This window comes from Ursus maritimus, unplaced genomic scaffold, assembly GCF_017311325.1.
Source record: "Ursus maritimus isolate PB19 unplaced genomic scaffold, ASM1731132v1 scaffold_9, whole genome shotgun sequence".
Classification (NCBI taxonomy): Eukaryota; Metazoa; Chordata; class Mammalia; order Carnivora; family Ursidae; genus Ursus; species Ursus maritimus.
Window position 1 is genome coordinate 72,013,221 of NW_024427107.1, and position 23,442 is coordinate 72,036,662.

The 23,442-nt window shown below is 53.9% G+C and overlaps 1 protein-coding gene across 2 annotated transcripts in view; it reads right to left on the reverse strand.

Moving 5' to 3' along the window:
* NDRG1 (N-myc downstream regulated 1) overlaps nucleotides 1-23,442 on the reverse strand; it is a 55,448-nt gene that overhangs the window by 14,360 nt on the left and 17,646 nt on the right. For both annotated transcript variants that reach the window (XM_040625792.1, XM_040625791.1), the window contains exons 4-10: nucleotides 13,604-13,709; nucleotides 11,547-11,667; nucleotides 7,973-8,035; nucleotides 7,152-7,212; nucleotides 5,542-5,628; nucleotides 3,245-3,301; nucleotides 266-369 (exon numbers count right to left, since the gene is read on the reverse strand). In XM_040625792.1, coding sequence (XP_040481726.1) covers nucleotides 266-369; nucleotides 3,245-3,301; nucleotides 5,542-5,628; nucleotides 7,152-7,212; nucleotides 7,973-8,035; nucleotides 11,547-11,667; nucleotides 13,604-13,709 — 599 coding nt within the window. The remainder of the gene's footprint in view (nucleotides 1-265; nucleotides 370-3,244; nucleotides 3,302-5,541; nucleotides 5,629-7,151; nucleotides 7,213-7,972; nucleotides 8,036-11,546; nucleotides 11,668-13,603; nucleotides 13,710-23,442) is intronic.

A 23,442-nucleotide genomic window follows, 5' to 3' on the forward strand; every position in this document is an offset into this window, starting at 1 on the left:
GGGGGGGGGGGGGGGGGGGGGGGGGACACAGGCATTTACTCCAAACCCTGTGAGGGAGTGACTGTGTGTCCCTCGTGCTCAAGCGCCCCTGGTCCAGAGGGCAGCTCAGCTCTTGGCAAAGCACTAGAACTCCATGACCTGACTCCCTGTCCCACAATCTATCTGCTCAAATTCAGGGGCTGCATCTTCTACTCCTTCCCTAAGCCCCCTCTGCCTCGCCCCACGTTCCAGACCAACCAAAGGAACTCGATCGATGGCCCCGTACCTGTTGTAGGCGTTGATGAACAGGTGCAGGTTGCCGGGGTTCAGGTCATTCACGATGTGCTGGCGGTACGTGTGGACCACCTCCACGTTATTCTGCATTTCCTCCTGCATGCAGACAGGGGCGAGATACCCTTCGCTGGCACCGCGGCCCTGGGCCACTCCCAAGTACCCCCATGTCAGGGTATAGAGGTACAGACATAATAAGGCCTGAGGCACTTGACTGCCAGGGGGCCTGAGCAAACCACGGGAAATGCAGTCTGATTGTCCCCATCAGCTGATAACAGGAAGGAGTGCAAACCCCCAAAGGGCAAAGCATGCCCTTCTGGGTTCCTGACTTCTGCGGGAGTTTCTATTTGAAGTCAGTCCTCCTGAATCTGGAGCTTGCCCTTTCTTGGGGGCAAGTGTCTTAACCTCTCAGAGCCTTAGTCCCCTCAAAAATAAAGGGGGGTGACTATTACCTACATCATCAGGCTGTGGGATTTAACTGAGGCTATGCACACAAAAGCCCTTTGCACATCGTAAAAATTGAGGCAACTGTTGGCAACTGCTGTTTTTAAGGGGGAATTGAGAAGTTTTTCATGCTGGAAACACAAAACCAACTCACGCAACTCCCGGGAAGTTTCTGGAAACCCATCTCAATTCCCAGCGGGGCCAGCCAGAGGCGTGCAGAAGCCTCAGCCTTCCCTCTCCCCGGCTCCCTTCTGAATGTGATTTGGGACAAACAAACAAGTTACGAGCTTGCTCTGTTTCTCATTTGTACAAAGCAGACGTGTATGTCCCACAAAATGGCCTGATGTGATCAGTGGCGACCAGAGCAGGACAGGGAGGGAGCAAAGGGGGCCTCACGTCCAGCCCGAGCCACTGTCTAAACAGCCCACGATCACTGAAGCAACAAAGAGGCCAACATGCTGTTAGAAGATCAGGGAAAACACCAACTGAGGAATTAATTGTGCTGGGGTTTCAGATCAAAAAAACAAACAAAAAACCAACAAACACACAAACTATAGCCATCTGGGGGCTCCAACAGATCCCTCAAGTAATGTGGGGTACAAGCAGGCCAGACTCTCAGCCTACACTTGCACCCCTTCCTGCAGGGAAATACAGAAACTGGCTTTAATTCGTTCCGTATTCCTCTCAGGTTCAGATTATAAACTCAGGGGTGGAGAAAACGTATCACAAACTGAATGGAGCACAGACAAGGGGAAGAAGGTCACTGTGGGCTGCAGGCTGGCCCCAAAGGCCGTGTCCACCTCAAAACCCCGGGCACCATGAATGCTAACTTATTCGTAAAACAAGTCTTTGCAGATGTCATTAAGTGAAGGATCCTGAGATGAGATCATTCTAGATTATCCCAGCAGGCCCTAAAACTAATGGCAAGTGTCCTTATAAGAGAAAGGCAGAAGGAAATTTTTTTTTTAAGATTTTATTTATTTGAGAGAGAGAGAGAATGAATGAGTTGGGGGGAGGAGCAGAGTGGGAGGGACAAGCAGACTCCATGCTGAGCGTGGAGCCTGACACGGGCTCCATCTCACAACCCTGCGATCATGACCTGAGCCGAAATCAAGAGCCAGACGCTCAACTGAGGTACCCCCAGTGGGAGACTTGAAACAGACACGGAGAGGCCATTGAAGACAGAGCCAGAGTCTGGAAGGCTCAGCCACAAGCCAGGGGATTCCGAAGCTACCAGAAGCTGGAAAAGCAAACAAGGATCCGCCCTCCCCCCGTCCAGGGCCACTGGAGATTGTGTGGCCCCACCGACACTCTGTTGCAGAGTTCTGGCCTCCAGAACCGAGACAGAGTCCCGTTTCTGTCGTTCGTAGCCGCCCAGTATGGGGTGCTCGTTACAGCAGCCCCGAGAAAACAGGGTGAGGACCAAATGCAGCAGGCGCACCTGGCCAAGCCCAAAGGGGAGCATCTGGTCACCTCTCAGATGGCCACGTTCTCGAGCAGGCTACACAGTACACAGAGCAAATCGTCTCGAGCCGGGCAGCGTCTGGACTTGCTCAGTCCCCTGCACATCCCCCCCGTGGGCTGTGGTCCAGAGTCAGGGGCCATGCTGGCCAGCCAGAGGACGACAGGGGCCTGGCTGGGTGACTGAGAAATAGCAGAAGCACAGATGGCCAGGGTCCTGCTCTGGATGTGGGAACACGCTCCGGAAACAGACACACAGCTTCCAATTCCAGCCCTGCCTCGCCCTGGCTGTGCAACCCGACACGAGTCAATCAACCTCTCTGGTCTCATCCATACACTGGGACTAAAATGAGTACTTTTCACATGGCTCCTACCATTCTCAGCAGAGTCCACGGGTTAGTATTTGTAAAATCCTTAGGACCGAGCAGGGCACACAGCAAACGCCATGGGTGTGTTTGTTGTAGGTCCTACCGGTAATAGCCCCACACTGGAAAGAACCCAAATGCCCATCAACAGGTGAATGGAAAAACAGAACACACAACACTGGGCAGCACTGGAAAGGAGCGAACTGCTGATAAACCCAACGACAGGGATGGATCTCAAAATAACTGCGCCGAGTGAGACGAGGGTACAGACTGTATGATGCCATTTATATAAAAATCTAGGAAATACACTCATCTCTAGTGACAGTAAGCAGATCAGAGGCTGTCTGAAGAGCAGGGAGGGAAGGATTAGCAAGGGGCACAGAGGGCTTTGGGGGGTGATGGATATGGTCACTATCTCAAATTTCAGTGTGGTTTTACGGCTGTACGCACGTGTCAACATTTGTTAAATTTCGTACTTCCAATACGGGCAGTTTGGCGTACTTCAATGAGGCTCGTTTCAAAAGCTTTATGTTAAAAAGACAGTGAGCAGGGACCTGATTGGAAATCAGTCACGTCGCACTAGGGACGAGGTGGGCATCAGCAGGAGGCCCTGCTGGCTTGTGCTGGCTCATCTCTGGGCCCGGCGCACAAGCAGCACGCAGCCACTCGGTGTGAATGACAGAACGCCAGGCCATGCTACTCACCTTCCCAAAGAGGTGGGACACCACCATGTCTGGAAGGGCTTGGGTCCACCCGGAGATCTGGGGAGGGCAAAAACAGATGTGATCAGAACAGGTGCTCGCGGGGCTGGGTCAGCAAAGCCTCCCTGCCTGGAAGGGCAGACTGGCAATGCTGGGCTCCCAGTACCTAGGTCTGAAGACAGCCCCTTCATGGGAACTTGGTTACCTGTTGCCTAAGGGACCTGGGCCCTCCCCTGAAGGCAGGGCCTGAGTCTCCATCAATCGCTTATTCTCACAGACCCACGCGTGGGAGGTGCACAGCAAACACGTGCTAGAGACCCAATCTGCTTCTAGCTTCCCCTGTGCCATAACACGCTAGGTTCTCACAAGGAGGACCCCCATCCATCTCTTCTAAACACACTGAGATCTGCCAGTCTATACCCCAGGATCTGCTTACCTTGAACTAGCCTTCCTGTATCATCCTCTGAATGTCCCCCTTCCAGCCAGTATTCTCTCTTGGAAGATATTGAGGTTACTGAAGACCCTGCCTACTTTCTCCTTTCTCCCTCTCCCCAGCACAATGGTCGGCATACAGCAGGCGCTCCATAAATGCTCAGCATACAACAGGCACTCCATAAATGTTGGGCATACAGCAGGAGCTCCACGAATGTGTGCTGCCCAACATCAGTGTCAGGCAAGGACCAGCAGGATAGAGAAGCTCTAGACCTGGGGGTTCTCTAGATTGGGGGTCCTGCCACACCCCTGTTGTATGGTCGTGGGCAGGCTGCAGAACCTCTGAAGCTCAAGCCTCTTGTCTATAAGCAGCCGTGCCAGGAGCTTCAAAGTCACAAGGCCAAGGTGAGGACAACATGAGGCAACCACACGTGTCACAGGATCTGACGCTAGTGCCGGACACATAATAGACTACTCTTGACATAAGTCTTTTTCTCTTGGGGTTGGAAAGGAAGGATATGGTGCAGATACTAAAGCCACACGGACATTCCTCAGGCTCCACTTTAGCCAATGGTCAATGTCCCCAGCCCTCCACGTCTGGCTCAGAACAGTTACCCAGGAGCCAAACTGGCTGATGGGAGTATCACTTCCTTTCCTGGAAAATAAAATAAAAAACAGGGAGTGTGCTCTGCTCCTGAATATCACGCAGATGGGAGGGATGGGCTCCTGCATTTTGGCAGAAGGTTCCAGAAAGAAATGCAGGATCAGAGTGCCCAAGACAGGGGTGGGAGGTAGCAGGGAGGGGCACAACCCCTTCAAACCTCAGTCTGCAACAGCCACCCAACACTTGGCAAAAACATACTTTTAAAATGAAAAGCCAGGATCACCCCAGCTTGAAAGGTTCTGTCCTGTTTCAATTGGAACAGCTATCCCCTTTCCTTGGAAAATACTTGCGCCTTTATGAAAAAACACAATAATCATTTTTAAAAGATAAACAAGGAACACTAGGACACCAGCCAGAGCAGAGCTTCCCGAGACAGCATGGGTCCCTCTCCTCCAGGCAGGCGTGTGTCCTGCCCCCTCTGTATTCCCAGACCTGCAGTGCTTGGGTCAGGGGCCATTCCACAGCTGCTGGATGAGACCAGGGAGGGAGGCCGGAAGTGGGGCCCAAGGACCACAGAGCCACGGGATCCACATTCAGCCCCAGTTCTCCCACTCCCTAGCTTTGTGGGACCTTGGACAGCTTCCTTCACCACTCTGAGCCTCAGTTTCCTCTTCTGGAACCTGGTTTTAATAATCCCTACCCTCTGGAGTCACTGTGAGGATTAAAAGTGGTGTCACAGAGTATGAACAGCTCCTAGTAAATACTCAGGTCAGCTGAGCTAACTACTGTTGTCATCAAACTAAGTGGCAGTGTTGGTCCTAGACACGCCCTTCTTTTGCATCAATAATACGTGGGCTCCTGAATTAGAGGCCTTGTCATGTTCCTCTTTTTATTTCCAGTGTCTCAAGCAAAGCCCAGTACATGTTAGGTCCTCAGCAAACACTTCTTAACCCAAGCTATGCTTATCAAAGCTGGCTCGAGGACCCACGTCCCCATGGGATGCCTGGTTTAGACCACAGTGTCCTACTGAAATCTTCTGAATGGCAAATGGCTGAGGTCATGTTTACTATTCCAAGCAAAGGAAAACTGCTTTCTCTGAAGGGGTGGGGAGTAGGAAGGTAGGAGGGGTTTGGGTGAGCACACCTGTTCCACCCGCCTGACCCTGACCCCGGTCCCGACGCTGGCCCTGCCCCTGATCCTGCCTCTAACCCTGACCCTGACCCCGGTCCCGACCCTGGCCCCTGACCCTGACCCCCAGCCTTACCTTGGACGCGGCCCAATCCATCCAGCCTTCTGCACAAGGATTCACATTGATGAGGACGAGTCCCTCCACCATCTCAGGGTTGTCCAGCTGTAATTCAAGACAGAAGGTGAGCAGCAATCCCGCAATCTCAGATACTGTGACCCTCAAAGGTCAAACAGAAGATTGAGAAAAGTACCAGAAAAGGATTGTGTGCGCCACCAGAGCAGGCCGCTGCCCTCTAGAGACTTCACCCCACCCCCAGGCAAAACGGGGGCTCCAGGTCAGCAGGACTGAGCCGCTGAGTGGGGAGAGGAAGCAGGAGAAGCCAAAGCCGCATGCCTGGCGGACCCGCCTTGGGCAAGTCACTTCCCCTCCCCGCACCTCCTCTTCCCCAGCTGCCCAACGGGTATATCAGACCACCAACTTCAAGGTCACGCAGGGCACGTCAATGCCCTTTAACAACTACTCCGCGAAGATACATCTGTGTCCGTCTCAGAGCTAATTTGGACCTTCCCTTCTCTGCTCAGAGACTGGACAGTCAGGCAGTTTTTTTTATTCATCCCAGCATTTCTAAGTTCTGACAACGTCCAGCAAATGACGGGCAGTCAGAATACATACCTAGGAACAAACTTAACCAAGGAAGTGGAAGACCTGTATCCAAAAAGTATAAAAGAGAACTGGAGGAGATTATGCTAAGTGAAATAAGTCAAGCAGAGACAGACAATTATCATATGGTTTCACTCATTTATGGAACATAAGGAATAGCAGGGAGATCGGTAGGAGAAGGAAGGGAAGAATGAAGGGGGGGTAAACAGAAGGGGGAATGAACCGTGAGAGACTGTGGACTCTGGGAAACAAACCGAGGGCTTCAGAGGGGAGGGGACGGGGGAATGAGATAGACTGGTGATGGGTATTAAGGAGGGCACGTATTGCATGGAGCACTGGGTGTTATACGCAAAGAATGAATCATGGAACACTACAGCAAAAACTAATGATGTACTGTATGGTGACATAAGTAGGTAGATAAGTATAAAACATTGATAAAATTGAAAAAAAAGCACACATACAACTGTATGCATGAAATGAGCATTGCTGCATTTTTAAACAGCTTGGTACGGACGCAAAGGCTCCAGCAGCACCTGGCTTGGGCCCACGGTCACGTTCCCATGTGTGTCTCTGATTCTAGCTCAGAATCAGTCAGGAGCCAAAAGCCGTGGGGTTATCTCAAAGAAGCAGGCGGTGGAATGACATGAGAACCCGCCCACAGTCAGCTGAGGAGGGAGCAAAACCAATGACAAAAGAGTGTGTCGCCCGAAGGGAAGGAAAGGAAAGGCCGTATGTGAGAGCGCGTGCGCACACACACACACGCACGCACACACACATGCGCGCGCACACGCACACACACGCACAGACACGCACATGCGCACACGCACGCACACACACACACACACACACACACAGAACTCTGGACCACACACCAGCACGTGAACGGTGGTTCTTCCTTTGGAAATGAAATAATGGGTCATTTCTCTCTTTGTTTCGGGATTTTTGATGCTTTTCCAGTTGTCTTCCTTAATCTCAACTTAACTTTATTGAAAACGTAATTTTTAAAGAAACGCCCAAGAACTCACAGCGAAGCGAGTGAGGATATAGGCGCCTGCTCCGGTTCCCATGCCGATAACGCTTTTCAGCCTGGAAGCAGAAATAAAAACTCATGTCACAGAAGGAATGAGCAACGGGAGCCCTAATGACCCTCTTAAAACCTCCCCCACTCCTGGTCCCTAAGGAACGCCGCCTCCCCCAGCATCTGGCCCGCTCGTCGCTGAGCGTGGCTGGCAAGCTAGACAGAGTGGGAACACGCCGCCTCGAGGACCTGAAATGCATCACACTTCACAGCTTGACAGGAAACTGTGACCTTGGACAGACTCATCCTTTTTCCTTCCTTCTCTCCTGACTGCAGCCCGAGCTCACAGAGACTGTCTGACATTTATGGGAAGGCCCGTTAAGGCACCCCTTCTTCCCGCTCTTAAGCTTTATTTTACACTTATCTAAAACTGGGAATGAAAATAAATTGGGCAAGAACTCTGAGGTATGATCTTCACACAAGAGGCTCAAGAAAGAAGGAAATGAGTGCTGGAGAAATAGGGCATGGAGGGCTCAGGCCACCCTCTTCCAGAATGTTTCATGGATAAGGAAGAGTAATGAAAGAAGAGGGGGCAGGGAAAGGATGGGCGGGGTGGCTGTTTTCAGGTATATGTTCACTCATGGAGGAGAAAAGCCCAGCTGGCGAGAGCAGACCAGAGAGTGACAACAGTTCTCGAGGTATGACAGCTAATTTCTTCCCTGACCGTTCACCGTACATTTCAGCGGTCAGGCCAGATCAAGGCCAAAGCCGAGGCTAGAAGCCACCTTTCTCTGCAGGCTGGTGGGGCAGCAGACCCCTCACTCTTACCCAAACTGGTGGAGGACTCCAGGAAGCATTTCGGCCAGCTGGTCCATGGAGGGGTACATGTACCTTGGGAGAAGCCAGGCAGAGGCCATTAGTGAGGGCCAGACCCCGGAGGAAATGAATCATTCAAACAGGAACACGCTTGAAGGGCAGGGCCCATGCACAACCTGGCCCGTGTGCCCAGCCCCCTTGCCAAGTCCCCCACAGCCCTCCTTCCTGACACTGGGCCGCTCGCACCAGCGGGCTCCACTGAGCAAGGCCACGCCCCACCCCAGTCCTCCCCCTGTTTGTAAACTGACCCTTGATGGATTGCTTCCTACGCCCCAGGTCCCACACCAAGTGTCGGAGGAGCCTCAGAAGCTCATCTAATCCTTACAACAACTCTATGAGGTTCCCATGATGTCTCCCAGTATACAGATTATAAACACCAGTGAAGCTGGGATAAGCCACTTGGCTTCATGGCCAGGCCCGCACTTACAGCGGCATCTCATGTGGGCTCTGGGATTTCTCACTCACCTCCTGGGAGGAGGCCTGCCGGCAGCTCTCCCACAGAACATTCCTGGCCACAGGGAAGCCCCGCCCCTCTCACCCCTATCCCCGGGAGAGGCTCTGGAAGGAGCCTGGAGAGAGTACAGAGAAGCAGGCCCCTCTGATGAGCTGGACACAGTGGGCTTTGGGAGACAGATAACCCAGGGGGATTTTAAGGCACTGGGATGCCTCAATGCACACATCTTCTGGGACCATGGCTTCTGGGTGACTCTGGAGTCTGCAGGCTGCCCTGAGCCTACACATTAGGGCGGAGTCTTCCCCTTCCCAGAGCACAGGGAACCACCATCTCCCATCACCAAGTCCTTAGCGGGGCCCGCACAGGGCTCCTTGTTGCCACCGTGCACACCTTTCCAAGGGGCGTACTGGATGCCAACCGCTGGTACAATAAGGAGCCACGTCCCAGGCCGGTTCCTTCCTCTTGGCCAGGAACAACCCTGCCCCCCATGTCTCATGGAGCATTTCTAGGCCTGCTCTCTTCCTGGCCCTCGCACATGCTGCCCCCTGTGCCTCCTCACACAGTGTGCGCCCACCTCCCTGGGATCTGCAGAAAGGCCAGGGAGCTCTGTCCCGCCAGGAGCCAACAACCCCAGCCAGAGTTCCTGCACGTTTTCTTTCCTGACTTCCCTGGAAGAACGCCAAGAATCATCCCCTTCACCAAGGCCTCGGGTGCCATCAGAGAGCCTGGCCCTTTTTATCAGAAGCAGGGACACACGGCACGGCACGTTAGGGGCAAGCTCCTCCAGACATCCCATGGTTCTTGACAGGTCCCTGCGGGAGCCCGCAAAATGCCTCACAAGACCGGCGGATGGGCCACAGTGTTGGGGGGAGCAGGCAGGACCCTGACTAGGAGGCATCCCACAAGGCTGGCCTCGGGGACGAGCACTCAGGATACACATGAAGAAGCTCCTTCCACAAATGAGTTATTTGTGCTCACGCACACCGGGCTCCTGGTGAAGCCTCGGGGAGACCATGTGAGTACAGCAGCCCCCCACCCCCCACCCCCGGGGTCTAGCATAGGGGCCAGGTGAAACAAGGGAGTGTTACGACAAAGGTGACGGTGAGGGAGGTGTGGGTGTTCAGGAGGGAGACTGAAATAAGGAGCCCGGTTCTGTCTGATCAGGTGGTTACAGAGGGCTTCTTGGAAGAGGTGACACTGAAGGAGGCATGGGGGTTAGGTGAGTACAGAGTATAGGAAACATATTCTAGGTGGGGGACCCAGCATGGGCCAAAGCTCTGGAAAGAGCCAGGAAGACCCTAGCTGGTAAGTCTACACATAAATGGAGCCAGTTGCCTTCTGAAATGGCCGTGGCTCAGTTTACAGTCAGCAGCCCCCAAACAGTGATTCTGGGGAAACCACTTACCCCCCGTGGCAACTTTCCTCACTGTTCCTGGGCTTGGATGCAGAGCCAGGAGGCCATAGGATTCTACCAGAAGCCCCCCTCTATGTAGGAAGCTGACTCCAGGGCCGGGGTCCCCATCCCTGCTTTGCTGCCTCAGTCTCGGGACAGAGGGAGTACACCCTAGAGAGCCCAGGAGACCCCCAACGACAGGAGGCAGAAACAAGGCAGGGCCCGTTCAGGCTGTGGCTGCCACCAGCCACACACTGAAATCACCTGCTAACTCAGAGCAAATACCCGCACCTTTGCCTCCAGGTCAACTTAATGAAAATTCCACGGGGTGGAAACCTCAGGATGTTTTTTCCAATCTTCCTATGGGGAGCTAAGAGCCACTGCGTTACCTCAAGTCTTTCAAACAGCTGCTCCAAAGACGGGTTTACTGACAGACCTCCGGCTTACTTTGCTAGTGAACAGATACCGGCGTCCCACTGTCCTAGGAAGCTTTTAATTTTTGGTCCTGGCCCCTGTGGCTGGGTGTCCTCTCCTGTCTCTGATAAAGGTTAATTATGAAGGATAATTCTGAACATGAATAATAAAAAAAAACGAAATCTATTTGTGAATGTCAAGAAGTCCCCTTCTGGGAGACTTGAGCCACGAGCCTGCTGCACACCCTGGTTTCATGACAGCCTCGGGGGGAGGTGCCCCAAAGAGGTCTGCCTCCTTCCACGGGACACTCATGGTCCAACGCGCTCAGGAAGCCTGTCTCAGCCTCGCAGCGGACACTGGAAGGCCGCGCCGGCTGCACGCTGGGGAGGAGCAGGCAGCTGAACAGCTGGGACAAGGGACCCTGATGTGCTAAAGAGAACATGATCCTTAGAGTCAGCAGCCTCTCCCACCCTGCCAGTTAAACTAGCTGTGTGACCTTGAGCAAGGTACTTAGCCCTTCCACTCCTCAGTTTCTTCATCCAGGAAATGGAGCTATAACAGTGGGCACAGATACTAGCTGTAGGACTAAGTGCAAATGACCCGTGTGAATTAAAACTAAGTTGCGGGGGGTGGCACCCGGGTGGCTCAGTAGGTTAAGCATCTGACTCTTGATTTCGGCTCAGGTCATAATTTCAGGGTCATGGGATCAAGGCCCATGTCCGGCTCTGTGCTGGGCTGGGAGTCTACTTGGGACTGTCTCTCCCTCACCCCCTCCCCCTGCACTTGAGCACTCTCTCTCTCTCAAATAAATAAATCTTTAAAAAAAAAACAAAACAAAACACTAAGCCTGGACCACAGGAAGTACTTCATCAGTATTACTTCCTATTGTTCCCTCTTTTTCTTCCCACCTTTCTAGAACTCTCTATTTTTTCTTGAGAAAGTCCTCTCCCACTCAGTCCTGTGCAGGTCATGCACACCTATTAAAAAGCTAGCTCCCTGGGTGGGGATGGTGGTAGCAGGGAGCGAGGAGCTCGTGTTTAGCAGGGACAGCATTTCAGTTTAGGATGATGGTGAAAAAGTCCTGGAGATGGACGGTGAGGACGCTTGCACAACAGTGTGAACCCACTTAACGCTGCTCAACTCTACACTCAATGACGGTTACAGTGGTAAATCTTGGCTTATATATATCTTACTGCAATAAAAGAAAAAACCAGCCCCCGCCCCACCTGCTCAAGCCTCCCGAGGCACGAGGCTCCGGGTCTTACCCCACGGGGAAGGAGGCTGCGCCGTCCTGCTGGCCAGGAGCATCCACGTGGCACACGGCAAAGTGTTGCGTGATCTCCTGCATGTCTTCGGAGTTGAAGAGGGGGTTGTAGCAGGTTTTGTCTGGAGAACAGGCAGGGGAGAGAGAAGAGGAAGGAGTAAGGAGAGAATACATCTGGGTCCTCGGGGGCACGTGATGCATTTTGTTGGTTTCACTCCCTGGCAGCGGAGGACTGAACATACGAGAAGAATGCCGACCTTCTCGCCTCCTCCCGCTTCCCTCTGGTGATAAAAGGCAAGCGGGCATGAAGGTGGAAACGGTCCTTAAGCTCCGCCGTATATGCTGGCGGTGAAGCTCAAACCTGCAGCCGGTGCTGGGAGGAGACTCCCTTCCTGGCTCCCGCGTCTTCCCCCATCAGCCACGGCTGCGATGGCCCACGCATGCCTTCTTTCTGTCTGGGTCTCCTAAACCCCCACACTAGAAGTAATGGCCAGGGCACATGATTCTCAACCAAGGAGGGGCACAGGAGATAAAGCATGAACCCTCTCCCTTCTTATGTGGCCTTCAATGAGTCTCCCAATTGCTGAGTGCATGAGGCAAAGACGGCCAGCTGGTCACCAACCCACCCCGCCTTTTCTTCCTGGGCACACAGCAGGACTACATTTCCCAGACTCCCTTGCAATGAGAGGCAGCCATGTGACCAGGTTCTGGCCAATAGCACGTGAAGCTCACAGTTTCCTGTGCACCTGCCGCCCACTCTTCTACGTTTCTCTCTCTGCTGTCCTCTGCCAGATGCAGAAGGCTCTGAGGCCCCAGGGGATGCCTAGGTCCTGGAATCACCATGCGAAAGGTGTCCCACAGAATGTACAGAGGTATTACAGGAGGGAGAGATAAAGGTATATTGTGTATAGCCACAGAGGTCTTGGGGGCTTTTGTTTCTGCAGTTGGCTTACTAGAACAGTGAGCCTCTACCACAGGGGCATAACAGCACCAGACCAACTCCATTCCTCGCCAGCATCTGATAAAACAAGGTAACAAATACCCAATACCTAGCACGGGAGCTGGTACCTAATGGATACGGGGGGCGGGGGCACACAGAGGAGAAAGAGGGATAAAAGAGAAGGGAAGATGAAGGAGAAAATGGTTTTCAGTGACTGCCATCAGTGCCTCAAGGTACTAATAAAGCTGTAGGAAAAACAAGCAAGCCAGGCAGGCTGTCGAACAATCACAAAACAACCGTCCGGCTTGGGATACTCGGGATCGCAGAGTGACTGGACCTGAGCGCCGCCAGTGCCTTCCCAATCACCACAGAAAGATTCACTTCTACCCTGTGCAACTGAAGCATTCAGTCGATCTTATTCCTTTACCATCTGTGAAAAATGGGGAACCCACGTGTGGTCACACTTCCTGGGGACCTCAAGAATATGACGTCAACATTCACGGCAGCGTCACTCAGAGCAGCCAAAATGCAAGAGCCGTCCAAGTGTTCCTCAACTGAAGAATGGAAAAACCAAATGTGGTCTATGCACGCGGTTAAATATCATTCAGCCCCAGGGAAGGCAGTACGTAACACGGGCGACTACGGGGATGAACCGAACGATTATGAAAGAAGCCAGTCACAGAAGACCACATATGGTAGCATCCCGTTTACAACAAATGTCCTTAGAGACAGAAAGTAGACCAGTGGCTGGGGGGGTGGGGTAAGGGAGATTGGGGGTACAGATTTTTCAGAGTGATAAAAATGTTCTGAAATGGATTATGCGGATGGTTGTACAACTTGGTGAAAATAAGAAAACCAACTGTACACACTGATCAAAATAAGTCACTGTCACACGGCGACAGTGGGGGGCCCCGAGTTCCCAGCACACCCAGGCACAAAGACAGCTCTGTGCCCTGCGTAGTGCATTCCAGGCTCTTCCAGTCTGTGGCAAGTTCTCTTCCCGCAACCGCTCCAGGAAGTGCCAGTAAAAGACAAACAGCTGGACTCCCCAACACCAGCCCTTCCCAGCTGCCCTCTTCCTCCACCCCCAGCGGGACCTGAGGCCCCCGGGGACTTACGGTTCATGCCAATGTCGTGGTACGTGAGGATGACAGGCCGGTTTCCCTTGGGGGTCCCGCACAGCGTGACGTGAATGGAGCCATGCACCGTGTCGATGTCCTGCTCCTGAGGAAAGACAGGAGACAGAGGGGGTCTGTGATGTGGGCTTCACAGCACTGGCGTGGCTGGGACTCTTGCCTGCAGGCACCCAGTTTCCAACTGTGTTTTGAGGAAGCTCCAAGTAGGTTTGTCATTTGGTCGGCAGAGCCCTGGCCTCTGGGCCGCAGATCTCTCTAGGCCAGAGAAACCACTCCAAGCACCAGGGAGGGAAGGGGAACTCAGCTGGGAGGCAGAGGAAAAAGTCCTGGCTCAGACTGTGCCATCAACCACCCAAAACTTGGGGAAGGCACCAGCCCCAACCCCTCTCTGCACAGGCCCTTGTCTTCTCCATCTGGGAAACTGAGGTCATCAAAGCCTGAGCTTCCTAGACCACCTGCTCCCACGTCCACGTCAGTCCATCCCTGAGCTGGCCGACGGTGACACTCAGGCGCCGGGAAACCAAGGCAGCTGCCCAGAGTCACACTCAGGACCCACCCCAAGTCAGCCTCAGGGTTCCCCACAGGCTTCTTACGCCCTCATACTCTGAGCAGCTTGAAGAGTCAAACCACGTCCACGCCGCAGGATGCCACCTTCGGTTGGCCCTTGACATTTATTTCCCAAGGAGGGAACACTCCAGATGCCCCCTAACCTGCTCCCAAAACCAACCTGAAAGTGAAACATCGGTCACTGACAAGTGGTGGGAGAGAGAACGTCAGTGTCCAGCCCACATGGGCAAGAAGAAGAAACGGGCCGGACCCCCCCAGATGGGAGCCTTGTGGAGCTGGGCAAGCTGCCCCTTCCCCCAGTCCATACCACGGGAACAGGCCTAGGACCTGGCAGCTCTGGGGATGCCAGGAGGCCCGTGGGACACAGCAGGAGGGACTGAGCCTGCAGCCCCCCAATCCCAGGCCTGTGAGAAACTTGGCTCACAAATAAAGAAGTAGACCCCAATTCCAGTCTCTGCGTGTATAGCAAGAAGCCGCTTCCCTCCCCATCCCAAGCAAGCAATGCGGGCGCTTCCAGCCCTCGCTCAGAAGAACCCTGAAACAAGCAAGTGGGATGCTGGGTACCAGTGGGGGCCTTCCCAGGCTCCACCATACCTGTGAAATGGGGAGAACCCTGGAACCTCATAGGGTGTGTGAGTGCTTACCAGGTGACGCGGATGGGCCCCAACAGGCCACGGCATGGAGGGGACCCCTGCTCCCTGTCGGTCCCAGGCCCACTCCCCATCACAAGGGTCCTGCTGAGCCACCTGCCTCATCACCCCAACAAAGGGAGTCCCCTGAACACCGTCTCTCCTCCCCTTGGTGCCCGACACTTGGCTCTTGCCTATACAAACACTGGAAAAATCCAGACGATGGAGCAACAGCCTGGCCCCCAGTGGGGGCCACGGTCATCTGCTGGGTCCAGCCCTGGCCCTGAAGCCAACCGGGAACAACGGCCCATTGAGAGGGTCACATTCTCCATTGTCTCCCCAGCTGACCCATATGGCGCCCTCTAAAAATAGGCCAGGCCAGGCAGCATCCCTGCCAGCCTGGGGTAATCAGGGTTCAAATCCCAGCTCTACCCTTCCCCAAACCCTCTGAGCCCTGGGTCCCTATCCGGACGACAGAAGTGAGCCACCTCCCCCCAGGATCCTCAGGAGAGGAGGTCCCCTTATGGTCTGAAACACAGCACCGGGAGGAAAGGGAGTCCTTGGTACACAGTAGCAACGGGTTTCAACGCGGAGCCTGGGTACCACGTTGGTGGCAGATATGGGACGCCCAGCCCTGGCCGGCACCAAGGATGTCCCTGGCAGCCCGCAGGGGTGGGGATGCGTGACTGATGCTGACTCATCTCTGTGGAGGCCTTCAAATCATACAGCCCTGGAACCAGACCTATGTGTCCGAGAAGGGCGGGGCTTGCCGTTCTGTCCCCAGGCCTGGCACCTAGTCCGCGCACACAGGAGGTGCTCTGGAACTGTTGCATAAAGACCTGAGAATAAATGATCTTTCTCTAGAAAGTCCACTAACTATTCTGGGTTCAGGCTCCCCTCTGCCCCTTAATTGGCTAAGAGCTTCTTGGAAAGCTCCCTCTCACAGAACTCTAGGATTGGCAAGAACTCTCCCAGGACTGCTGCAAAACCTCCGAGGACTGGAGGAGCCCCACTGAGTGCTAACGCTTCCCCCTCGAGAGGAACCACGCAAGTGTGGTGGCCGTGGCCCGCCACCTCACCACTAGCCCGGGCTTCCACGCAGCCAGAAGACACATTCGCCATGGTTCGCCTTGTTTGGATGGATAAGACATCCGGGCTCAGAAAGGGGAAGCGACACAATGAAGGGGCTCAGGCACCGCACTGTCTCCCAGGTCTGGGGGACCTTAGGTGAGAGACAAGATTTGCTAAGCGCCCACCAAGAGTCAGGCAGGGCGCCCAACGTCCGGGGCCACAGGCAAGCCTGTCTATCCCATTTCACAGATGGAGACATTGAGGTCGCACAGCTTGTAGTAACAGAACCAGTTTCAGACCCCGAGTCCTCTGGGCCCTCATGTGGGTGCTGGCCCCCAGCAGGCCTCTCTGATGTCTGTGCCCAGCAGCCTGCACGGGTAGGAGCAGGAGAAAAGGCGAATGTGATCTTTCTTGTGCGAGTCCCATTCTGTAAGTCACAGAAGCGTGCATGCATACACACACACGTAATGTACATATGCACGCATGCATACGCATGTACGCACACTCATGCACACTGTGCACGCATACACACATGCATAGCACACGTGTGCACACATATCCACACACATTTGCGGGCATGCACACGCACACCCCCACACACACACAATTCTAAGCCAGCCCTGGTGCTCTCTCCTCCCTGGCTGAAACCAAGACTGCACCTGAGACTGGACGGAGGAATTAAAACACAAACACATGCCTTTGTCCTCTTTAGACCCAAAGGAACATTCTGTCCTTCTGTCTCCATGGGGATGAATCACTATGCAGTATCCTGTAGGGAGGGAACCTACCTCACATTCCCCACATCCTCCCAAAGAGAGGGCACCAAGAAACCCAGTGCCCAGTGCACTTCATGTTCCCTTGTCTGAGAGAGGACGTCCCCTGCTCTGGGGCTCGCCAAGGGTCGTCTCTCTGGCTATGATGGTGGCTGGAAACACACACACACGGTTCCTCCACCAGCCAGCTCTCCATCCTCCTTCCCCAGTTCAGAGGCAGATCTCAGAAGTCCCTGCACATAGGGGTCCGATCCAGCCAGAGGCATACCACAGAGAAATACCCAGCTTTTCCTCTCACCTCCTCTGGAAAAGCCTCGAAAGCCACTCTCTCAGGCTACAGAGGAGATGGCAATATAGTGGCAATAATCATCAAGTCAGTCTTCCTATTGGACTCAGGCCCCGCCCTGAGCATTTATTTACAAACGTTCTCTGAATGCACACAACTCCACCTCTCTTACAGAAGAGGAGACAGGCCAAGAGAGGGCAAGTCATCTACCCGAGGTCACACAGCTGGAACGGAACCCAAGGCAGTCCAAGTCCAAAGCCTGGTGTGCTCTCTGACACCTGTTTTACTCTCTGTGCCAGATGGTACATGAAGAAACCAAACCTTTAACACAGAACGTGCACCGTGACCCTAAGTCAGCCACCCCACTGATGTGACTGTGGATGGCGTGCTATCTCCCCAGCATCTCCGGGGACGCGCCATCCACAGACAGGTGCTAGGGTACTCTGGATGTGGAACAGAGGAGTAATACTGGCTCCTCCCATCCTTCCCAGGACGTGCACCTGCCTTCCCACTGCAGTACAGCTGACAGGTGTCCAACTTGGAAGGGCTTCAGCACAAACATCACTGCGCCGGGCTGGCCCCTTCACCGCGTACCGGTTCTTTCAGCTGTAGCATCCACCATGGGGCAAATAGCTGTCTGATCACCACCTCCCACCTGCCGGCCAATTCCCAGAGGGAGAGGCTGGCTCTGCCACAGACAAAGTCTGGCCCCAAAAGGGCACTGAGATTCACAGAGTCCACACCACCTGTAATCTGGTAAGTGGCGAAATGGTACCTATCCTATTCCTACTGTCTACAGGGCTTGCAAGATGGCAGGTGGTGAAAACAGCACTTATCACTAAATCTTCCTTAAAGATTTCATTTTGGCGGCCAATCCTGGCTTCGGAGCTTTACAAACTATGGCTGACTATGTGGGCTGGCCTCTCAAATATTTGTTATTCCCTCCTTTATGACCGAATTCTCAGCCATGTGCCTGATAAAATTCTCCCTTCCCCCATCTCCCTTGTAGTCAAGGGAGGTCCAGAGACTCATTTTTCTGGCTCATGAGATGTCATCAGAACTTGCTGGAGTTTTGAGGAGAGGGTTTTTTTTTTTTTAAGGGTCAAACTTGGCCTTTTAATTTTTTTTTTCCCTTCTCACCCTTCCGCCTGCTTCCTCCCTGGAATATGAATGAGATGCTTGGAGGTGTGGCAGCCATCTTATGAACATGAGGAAAAAACTCTATGCTCAAGAAGACAGAGCAGGAAGCTGAAGGAGTCTGAGACTGGGTGACACTCATAGGTCTTCCAATTCAGTAGAATAGCAAACATTTCCTTATTTAGAGCAGCGTCTGTTGAGGGATATTAATTCTAATGATACGTGCACCATGTGCCCTTGGCCAAGTTACCAGACTAGACTGGGAATCCCTTCAGCTGTCAACTGAAGGCAGTAAGAAGTCCATCTGCTCATAGGGCTGCTCCCAAGACAAAAACCGTGGGATGCACTGGGAAGGGTTTTGCAAATGGCAGCACTTGGCTCCATCCTGCTTGTTATGGACGCCTATCCCACAGATAATCAGTGTGAAGCCACAAGGGGGTCCCAATGGCTTAAGTCAACTGGTTGAGAGATCCAGGGGAGCTCTGAGACCAGTTGCCGCCACCTCCCTCCATAACCCCCTCCTTCCCAGCAGGCCCTGGGGAGACACGGAATGATCTGGACTCTAAGGGATGGCACACTTAGCCAGATGTAAGTCAGCTGGTGCACCGGGCTGCCCCTCCCCGCAGTCTAACAAGCCGTGGTCAAGGCACAGCCAAGGGCGGAAGGCACTCGATGGAACAACAGGCAAAGAAAACCGATCTGGGTTAGTCAAGACACAGCATGAAGTCAAGCCTCGTGCAGGCAAAAAAGTCAAGTCATGACAACAGAGGCTCAGGAAGAAATGGCAAGGGATTGCCCCACCACCATCTTTTTGTAAGTAACCCCCCCCCCCATCCTCCTGGTTCATCTCCGGTGCCCACAGCGGGAAAGGGGTAGACCTGGCTAGCCCACGGACCTCCTTTCTATTAAGTAAGAAGCACGTAAAGAGGGAAGGATGCTGGGAAGGGGTGCGTGTGTGCAAGAAACATAGATTATTTGCATGTAAGGACAGTCGTCTGTTTACTGAGCAAGCACTGTAGCAGCCATTTCACAGATGGAAAAAGCCGGCATCTGGGCACCCCAGCATACACACCTGCAGATAACAGAGGCAAAATTCAGAACAAGCCCTTGGGCCCCCCTTGTCCTGACGGCCGGCCGAGTGGGCCCCCGCGAAAAGCTGAACCTGGGGCTCCTCCCATTCCTTCGGTTTCTTTAACGCTGTCATCACATCAGGGAAAAGAAAAGCTAGAGAGTCAGGAAACCAGCTGTTGTGGGCAGACGGGCGTCAGCCTGGGAATACAGAGTGAAGTTGGAGCCCACACCAAAGACCGCAATTCTCCAAGGAAGAAAGAATTAGGAGGGAAGTCTTTGTCGGATCGGAGAAAAGAGAAGGAGGAGCACCGGCCATCCATCCACCCAGGGACCAGAAGAGGGAGGCTTGCGTGCTGCGTCCCATGCTGTGTTTGTCACGTTCACAACACCCCCTGGGGGTGGTGACACTCCCCCAGATTACAGATCAGAAGACTAAGCCCCTGGGAGGTCAGGCCACCGGCCAAGGACACACAGTTGGCAAAGACAGGGCTGATCAGAACCCGCTTCTGTCCACTGCACCCGCCCTTTGACACCAGGAGATGAGTGTCTACACTCGGTCAGCCTGACAGCCTGGGCTGGACAGACCCAGGGAGAGCAGAGCCCGACCACGGGGACAGTGGGTGGGTGAGGCACCCCTCTCCCACCACCCCCCCAGGAGGGCACTCCCAGGAAACCCACAGAGGAGAGCAGAGGAGGCAAGCCTCACTTCTCCGCGACCCAGATGAGTGCTTCTGCCATCTGTCGCTCGGGCTTGGCTCTAAGCCCCCGTGGCCTTGCTGGGAGGTGGGGCTGGGGGAAGGCAGGGATGGGAAATGGTGGGTTGAGGATTTCCAAGCCTCTGAGTTCTGCCCACCTTCAGTCAGGGAGCATGAAAACAAGAAGCAACTGTGGGAAAAGAAAGAAATTAGTAAAAGGTCACTGTTTCCATTTTCCCTAGAAGCTGATCTGCTTCCAAGAAAAGGGGAAAAAATCACCTCTCCCCATACCCTCAGCCTCCACCAGGCTCAGACTGGGCTCCAGAGTGGGAGCCAGACCCAGGAGACGCTGCCCACCACCTCCTGTGCCCCAGCCCCTGCCACCCGCACCCGGAGGCCCAGTGGGTGACATCAGCTCCGTGCCCAGGGAGCCCTGGTGAGCACACAGACACAGATTCCCATGGAAACCAAATCAAATCAAACCATCTGAGTAACTGAAGATCCAGGTGGAAGGAATTAGAAATAGCAAATCCAGCAGGAGAGGCCATTTGGGGCCACAGCAATGTCCCACCTCAGGGGCGGAGTCAGGGGCAGTGGTCACAACTCTGCCAGCCCCACAACCACTGGTTATAGGGCCTCTGACTTTGGCTGCAGACCGGGGGACTGGGTCAGGCTTGGCCATCTATTTCATCACTGAGCAACACAGGGCAAATCCCTGAAACCTTCTCTGGGCCTTGTCTCAACTACAAAACAAGGGTGGCACTCACCCCTCTCCTAAAGGGCTCCTGTAAGGATTTAAGGACATAACGTGGAAGAGGCCAGCAGTTTCTGGGGTACAGATAGTGCTCAGGACGTCAGCTATCATGACCCCCATGATTATTACTATCTCAGGGTCACATGGGCCAAAATTGAGGGCTATTATCTTGAAAGCACCCTTAGGTGAGTTTCTTAACATCTCCAGACTGATTTCTCATCTGCAAAAGAGGGTAACATTCCTACCCTGGCACGGAAGGCCTGAGACGATAAGTGGGCATGCAAATTTGCATTCACTCCCTTCCCCCCTCCCCTCCCCTTAGTGGCCTTCCAGGAAGCCTCCCCACCTGGAGCAGAAAGGGAAGAGCTAGATTATAAAGCATCTGCCAGCTCTGATATTCTTGGATTCTAGGATTCTAGCCAAAGAAAATAAGCTGGAACCCAAAATATTCCCACCTACCCTACTCATCGAATTTGCAAACACAACTGCCTAGTTCCTGATGCCAGAACCTTCTCTGCAGAGTCAGATCAAACTGCACCCATCCTGAAGCCAAGACACCTCAGCCAAGCAGCCCACCCAGCCCTGTGCTCTGAGGGCCCCAGAGGGTCTCCAGGAAAGGCATGCAAAGAAGGGTCCCGAGAGCACATCACAGAACCTCCCATGCCTGGGTACCAATCGATTTGCCCCAAAACATCACCCAGGCCAAAACAAACCGCCCAGACCAAGGTGATGTCAGCCAGGAAGAGGTAAGGCCACGATGCTATCTGCTCTGGCAGCTGACCTGTCTCCTAAGGCAGGCTGCCCAGCAGCTCGGGCAGCAGACCCTCCAGCAGCTTTCTACCGCTGAGCTCTGGGCTACGGTGTGTGTTTTGATTCAGGGGGGAGAAAAATTCGTGACTACTTCGGGAAAAGAACAAAGAGTCTGCTTGAGTTGGTGGAAATGCTGAAGCACCAAATAGTTTTCAAGAAATAACATCGGCCGCTTTGGGATACACACAGCAAAGCTGCTCGCGCTCCTTAAACTTGACCCCCAAGGAACTGCCCAGCTGGGGGCCCCGTTTCAATGAGCAGCAAGGAACCAACTAAATGAATAGATGAAAGCAGTTTGCCACGAAGGCACACCCGCTCTTGAGTCCTGCATCCGCTCACCCACAGGGGGTTAAATGGTCGCCCACCAAAGTACTGTTCCGATTATTTGCCTGGCCAGACTGTTTCTCCATCAGAGTTGCAAAGATACGCTGCCATCTAGTCCTGATTGGCCCTTCCAAGTTCATCACTGCTGTCACGCATTGCGGAAGAGAGAAATGGTGGGGGTCAGACCAGGTTCGCTGGGGCCCCTTCAAAAGCTGCTGGCCAGAGGAAAGCCTCAGTTTCCTAATCTGCCACGGAGGGATGATGGGACAAGTCCCAGAAAAATCAGCAAGAGCGCCCAGGAAGGCCTGGGCCCTGGCCTGGCTCGACAGAGGACGATGAAGCCCGCAGCAGGCAGGAGACACTCTGCCAGAGCCCTGTGTGAATTCTGAGGTCAGGGTGTGCTGGCGAGTCCCTGCACTGGGGCCACCATCGACCACGGCTCTGTCCTCCTCTGCCTCCGGCCCTGTGCTCGGGAACGCTTCAGGACACCGCCGCTTCTGAAGGAACATCCTCCAGCAACCCACACCCACGATTTTGGAGACTGCTGGAAATCGGGGGGAAACCTTCATTAACATCATGAGTCAACTAGGTCTAGGAGCCAAATCCAAATTAATATGGTTTTATAGAAAGAAATATTTTTTCCCACAACCTTGACGGAGTTATCATTCAGCACTCAATTCAACTCCAATATTGTGATTCACTGATTAAGATCGAGCCTATTTGCTTACAGAAGATCTCAGCTCACCCTCGGGAGGCTTGGAATCCAAGCCAGAGGGACCCCTGCGTGTGGTTTTACCTGTGCTGGGATGATGGGTCCCTAAGCTTCTCCTGGTCACATGACTAGCTCCATCTATCATTCAGGTCTCAGTTCAATGTCACCTCCTCCAACAGCCTTCCCAAACCCCTCAGCCTAAGACAGTGCCCCACCACGAGGGGGGGGGGGGCTATGGTCCTCAAAGCCCCTCCAGGAGCCGACATTGGCGTGTTTGATTGGTTTCCCCCCACTTCTAGTGGGTCAGAAGCAGTGGTTTCGAGCCTGCGCTCTGGAAAGGCACTGGTTGAGTTAAAACCCCCACCCTACCCCTTTCGAGCCCTGAGACTTCAGGCAAGTGTTTGGGCTCTCCCTCTGCCCTGTGGAGGAAGGGACTGTGGTGAGCACGCCCCGAGAAAAAGCAGCACCGCACTCCCAGCAATGCCTGGCATGTGTTCAGGGCTCCATAGTGCTGAGCTATCCGTTTGGAATTTAAGTTCCTGAAAAGAAGGATCACCGTGTGTCACGCTCCCTACTGTGTCCCCAGCACCTGAGACAATGCCAGGCACAAAGCAGGCATTTGTGAAAGCAATATAGGGATGCACAATCAGAAAAATGAGGGCTTCAGAGGGGAGGGGGGTGGGGGGATGGGCTAGCCCGGTGATGGGTATTAAGGAGGGCACGTATTGCATGGAGCACTGGGTGTTATACGCAAACAATGAATCACGGAACACTACAGCAACAACTAAGGATGACTAACGTATCATAACAGGAAAATACTCCCACCTCACAGGACAGCTCTGGGATTAAGCACGAGGGCCCAGCAGGCCTGGCGCAGGAACCTCACCCTGTCTCTCCCAGCCCGTCGCTGGGCTTTCCTCTGGGCTCACCACTTTGCTGATGTCCTGAGGGTGGAGCGCCCCGCCCACCCCAGCCCAGGCAACTTCAAAGCC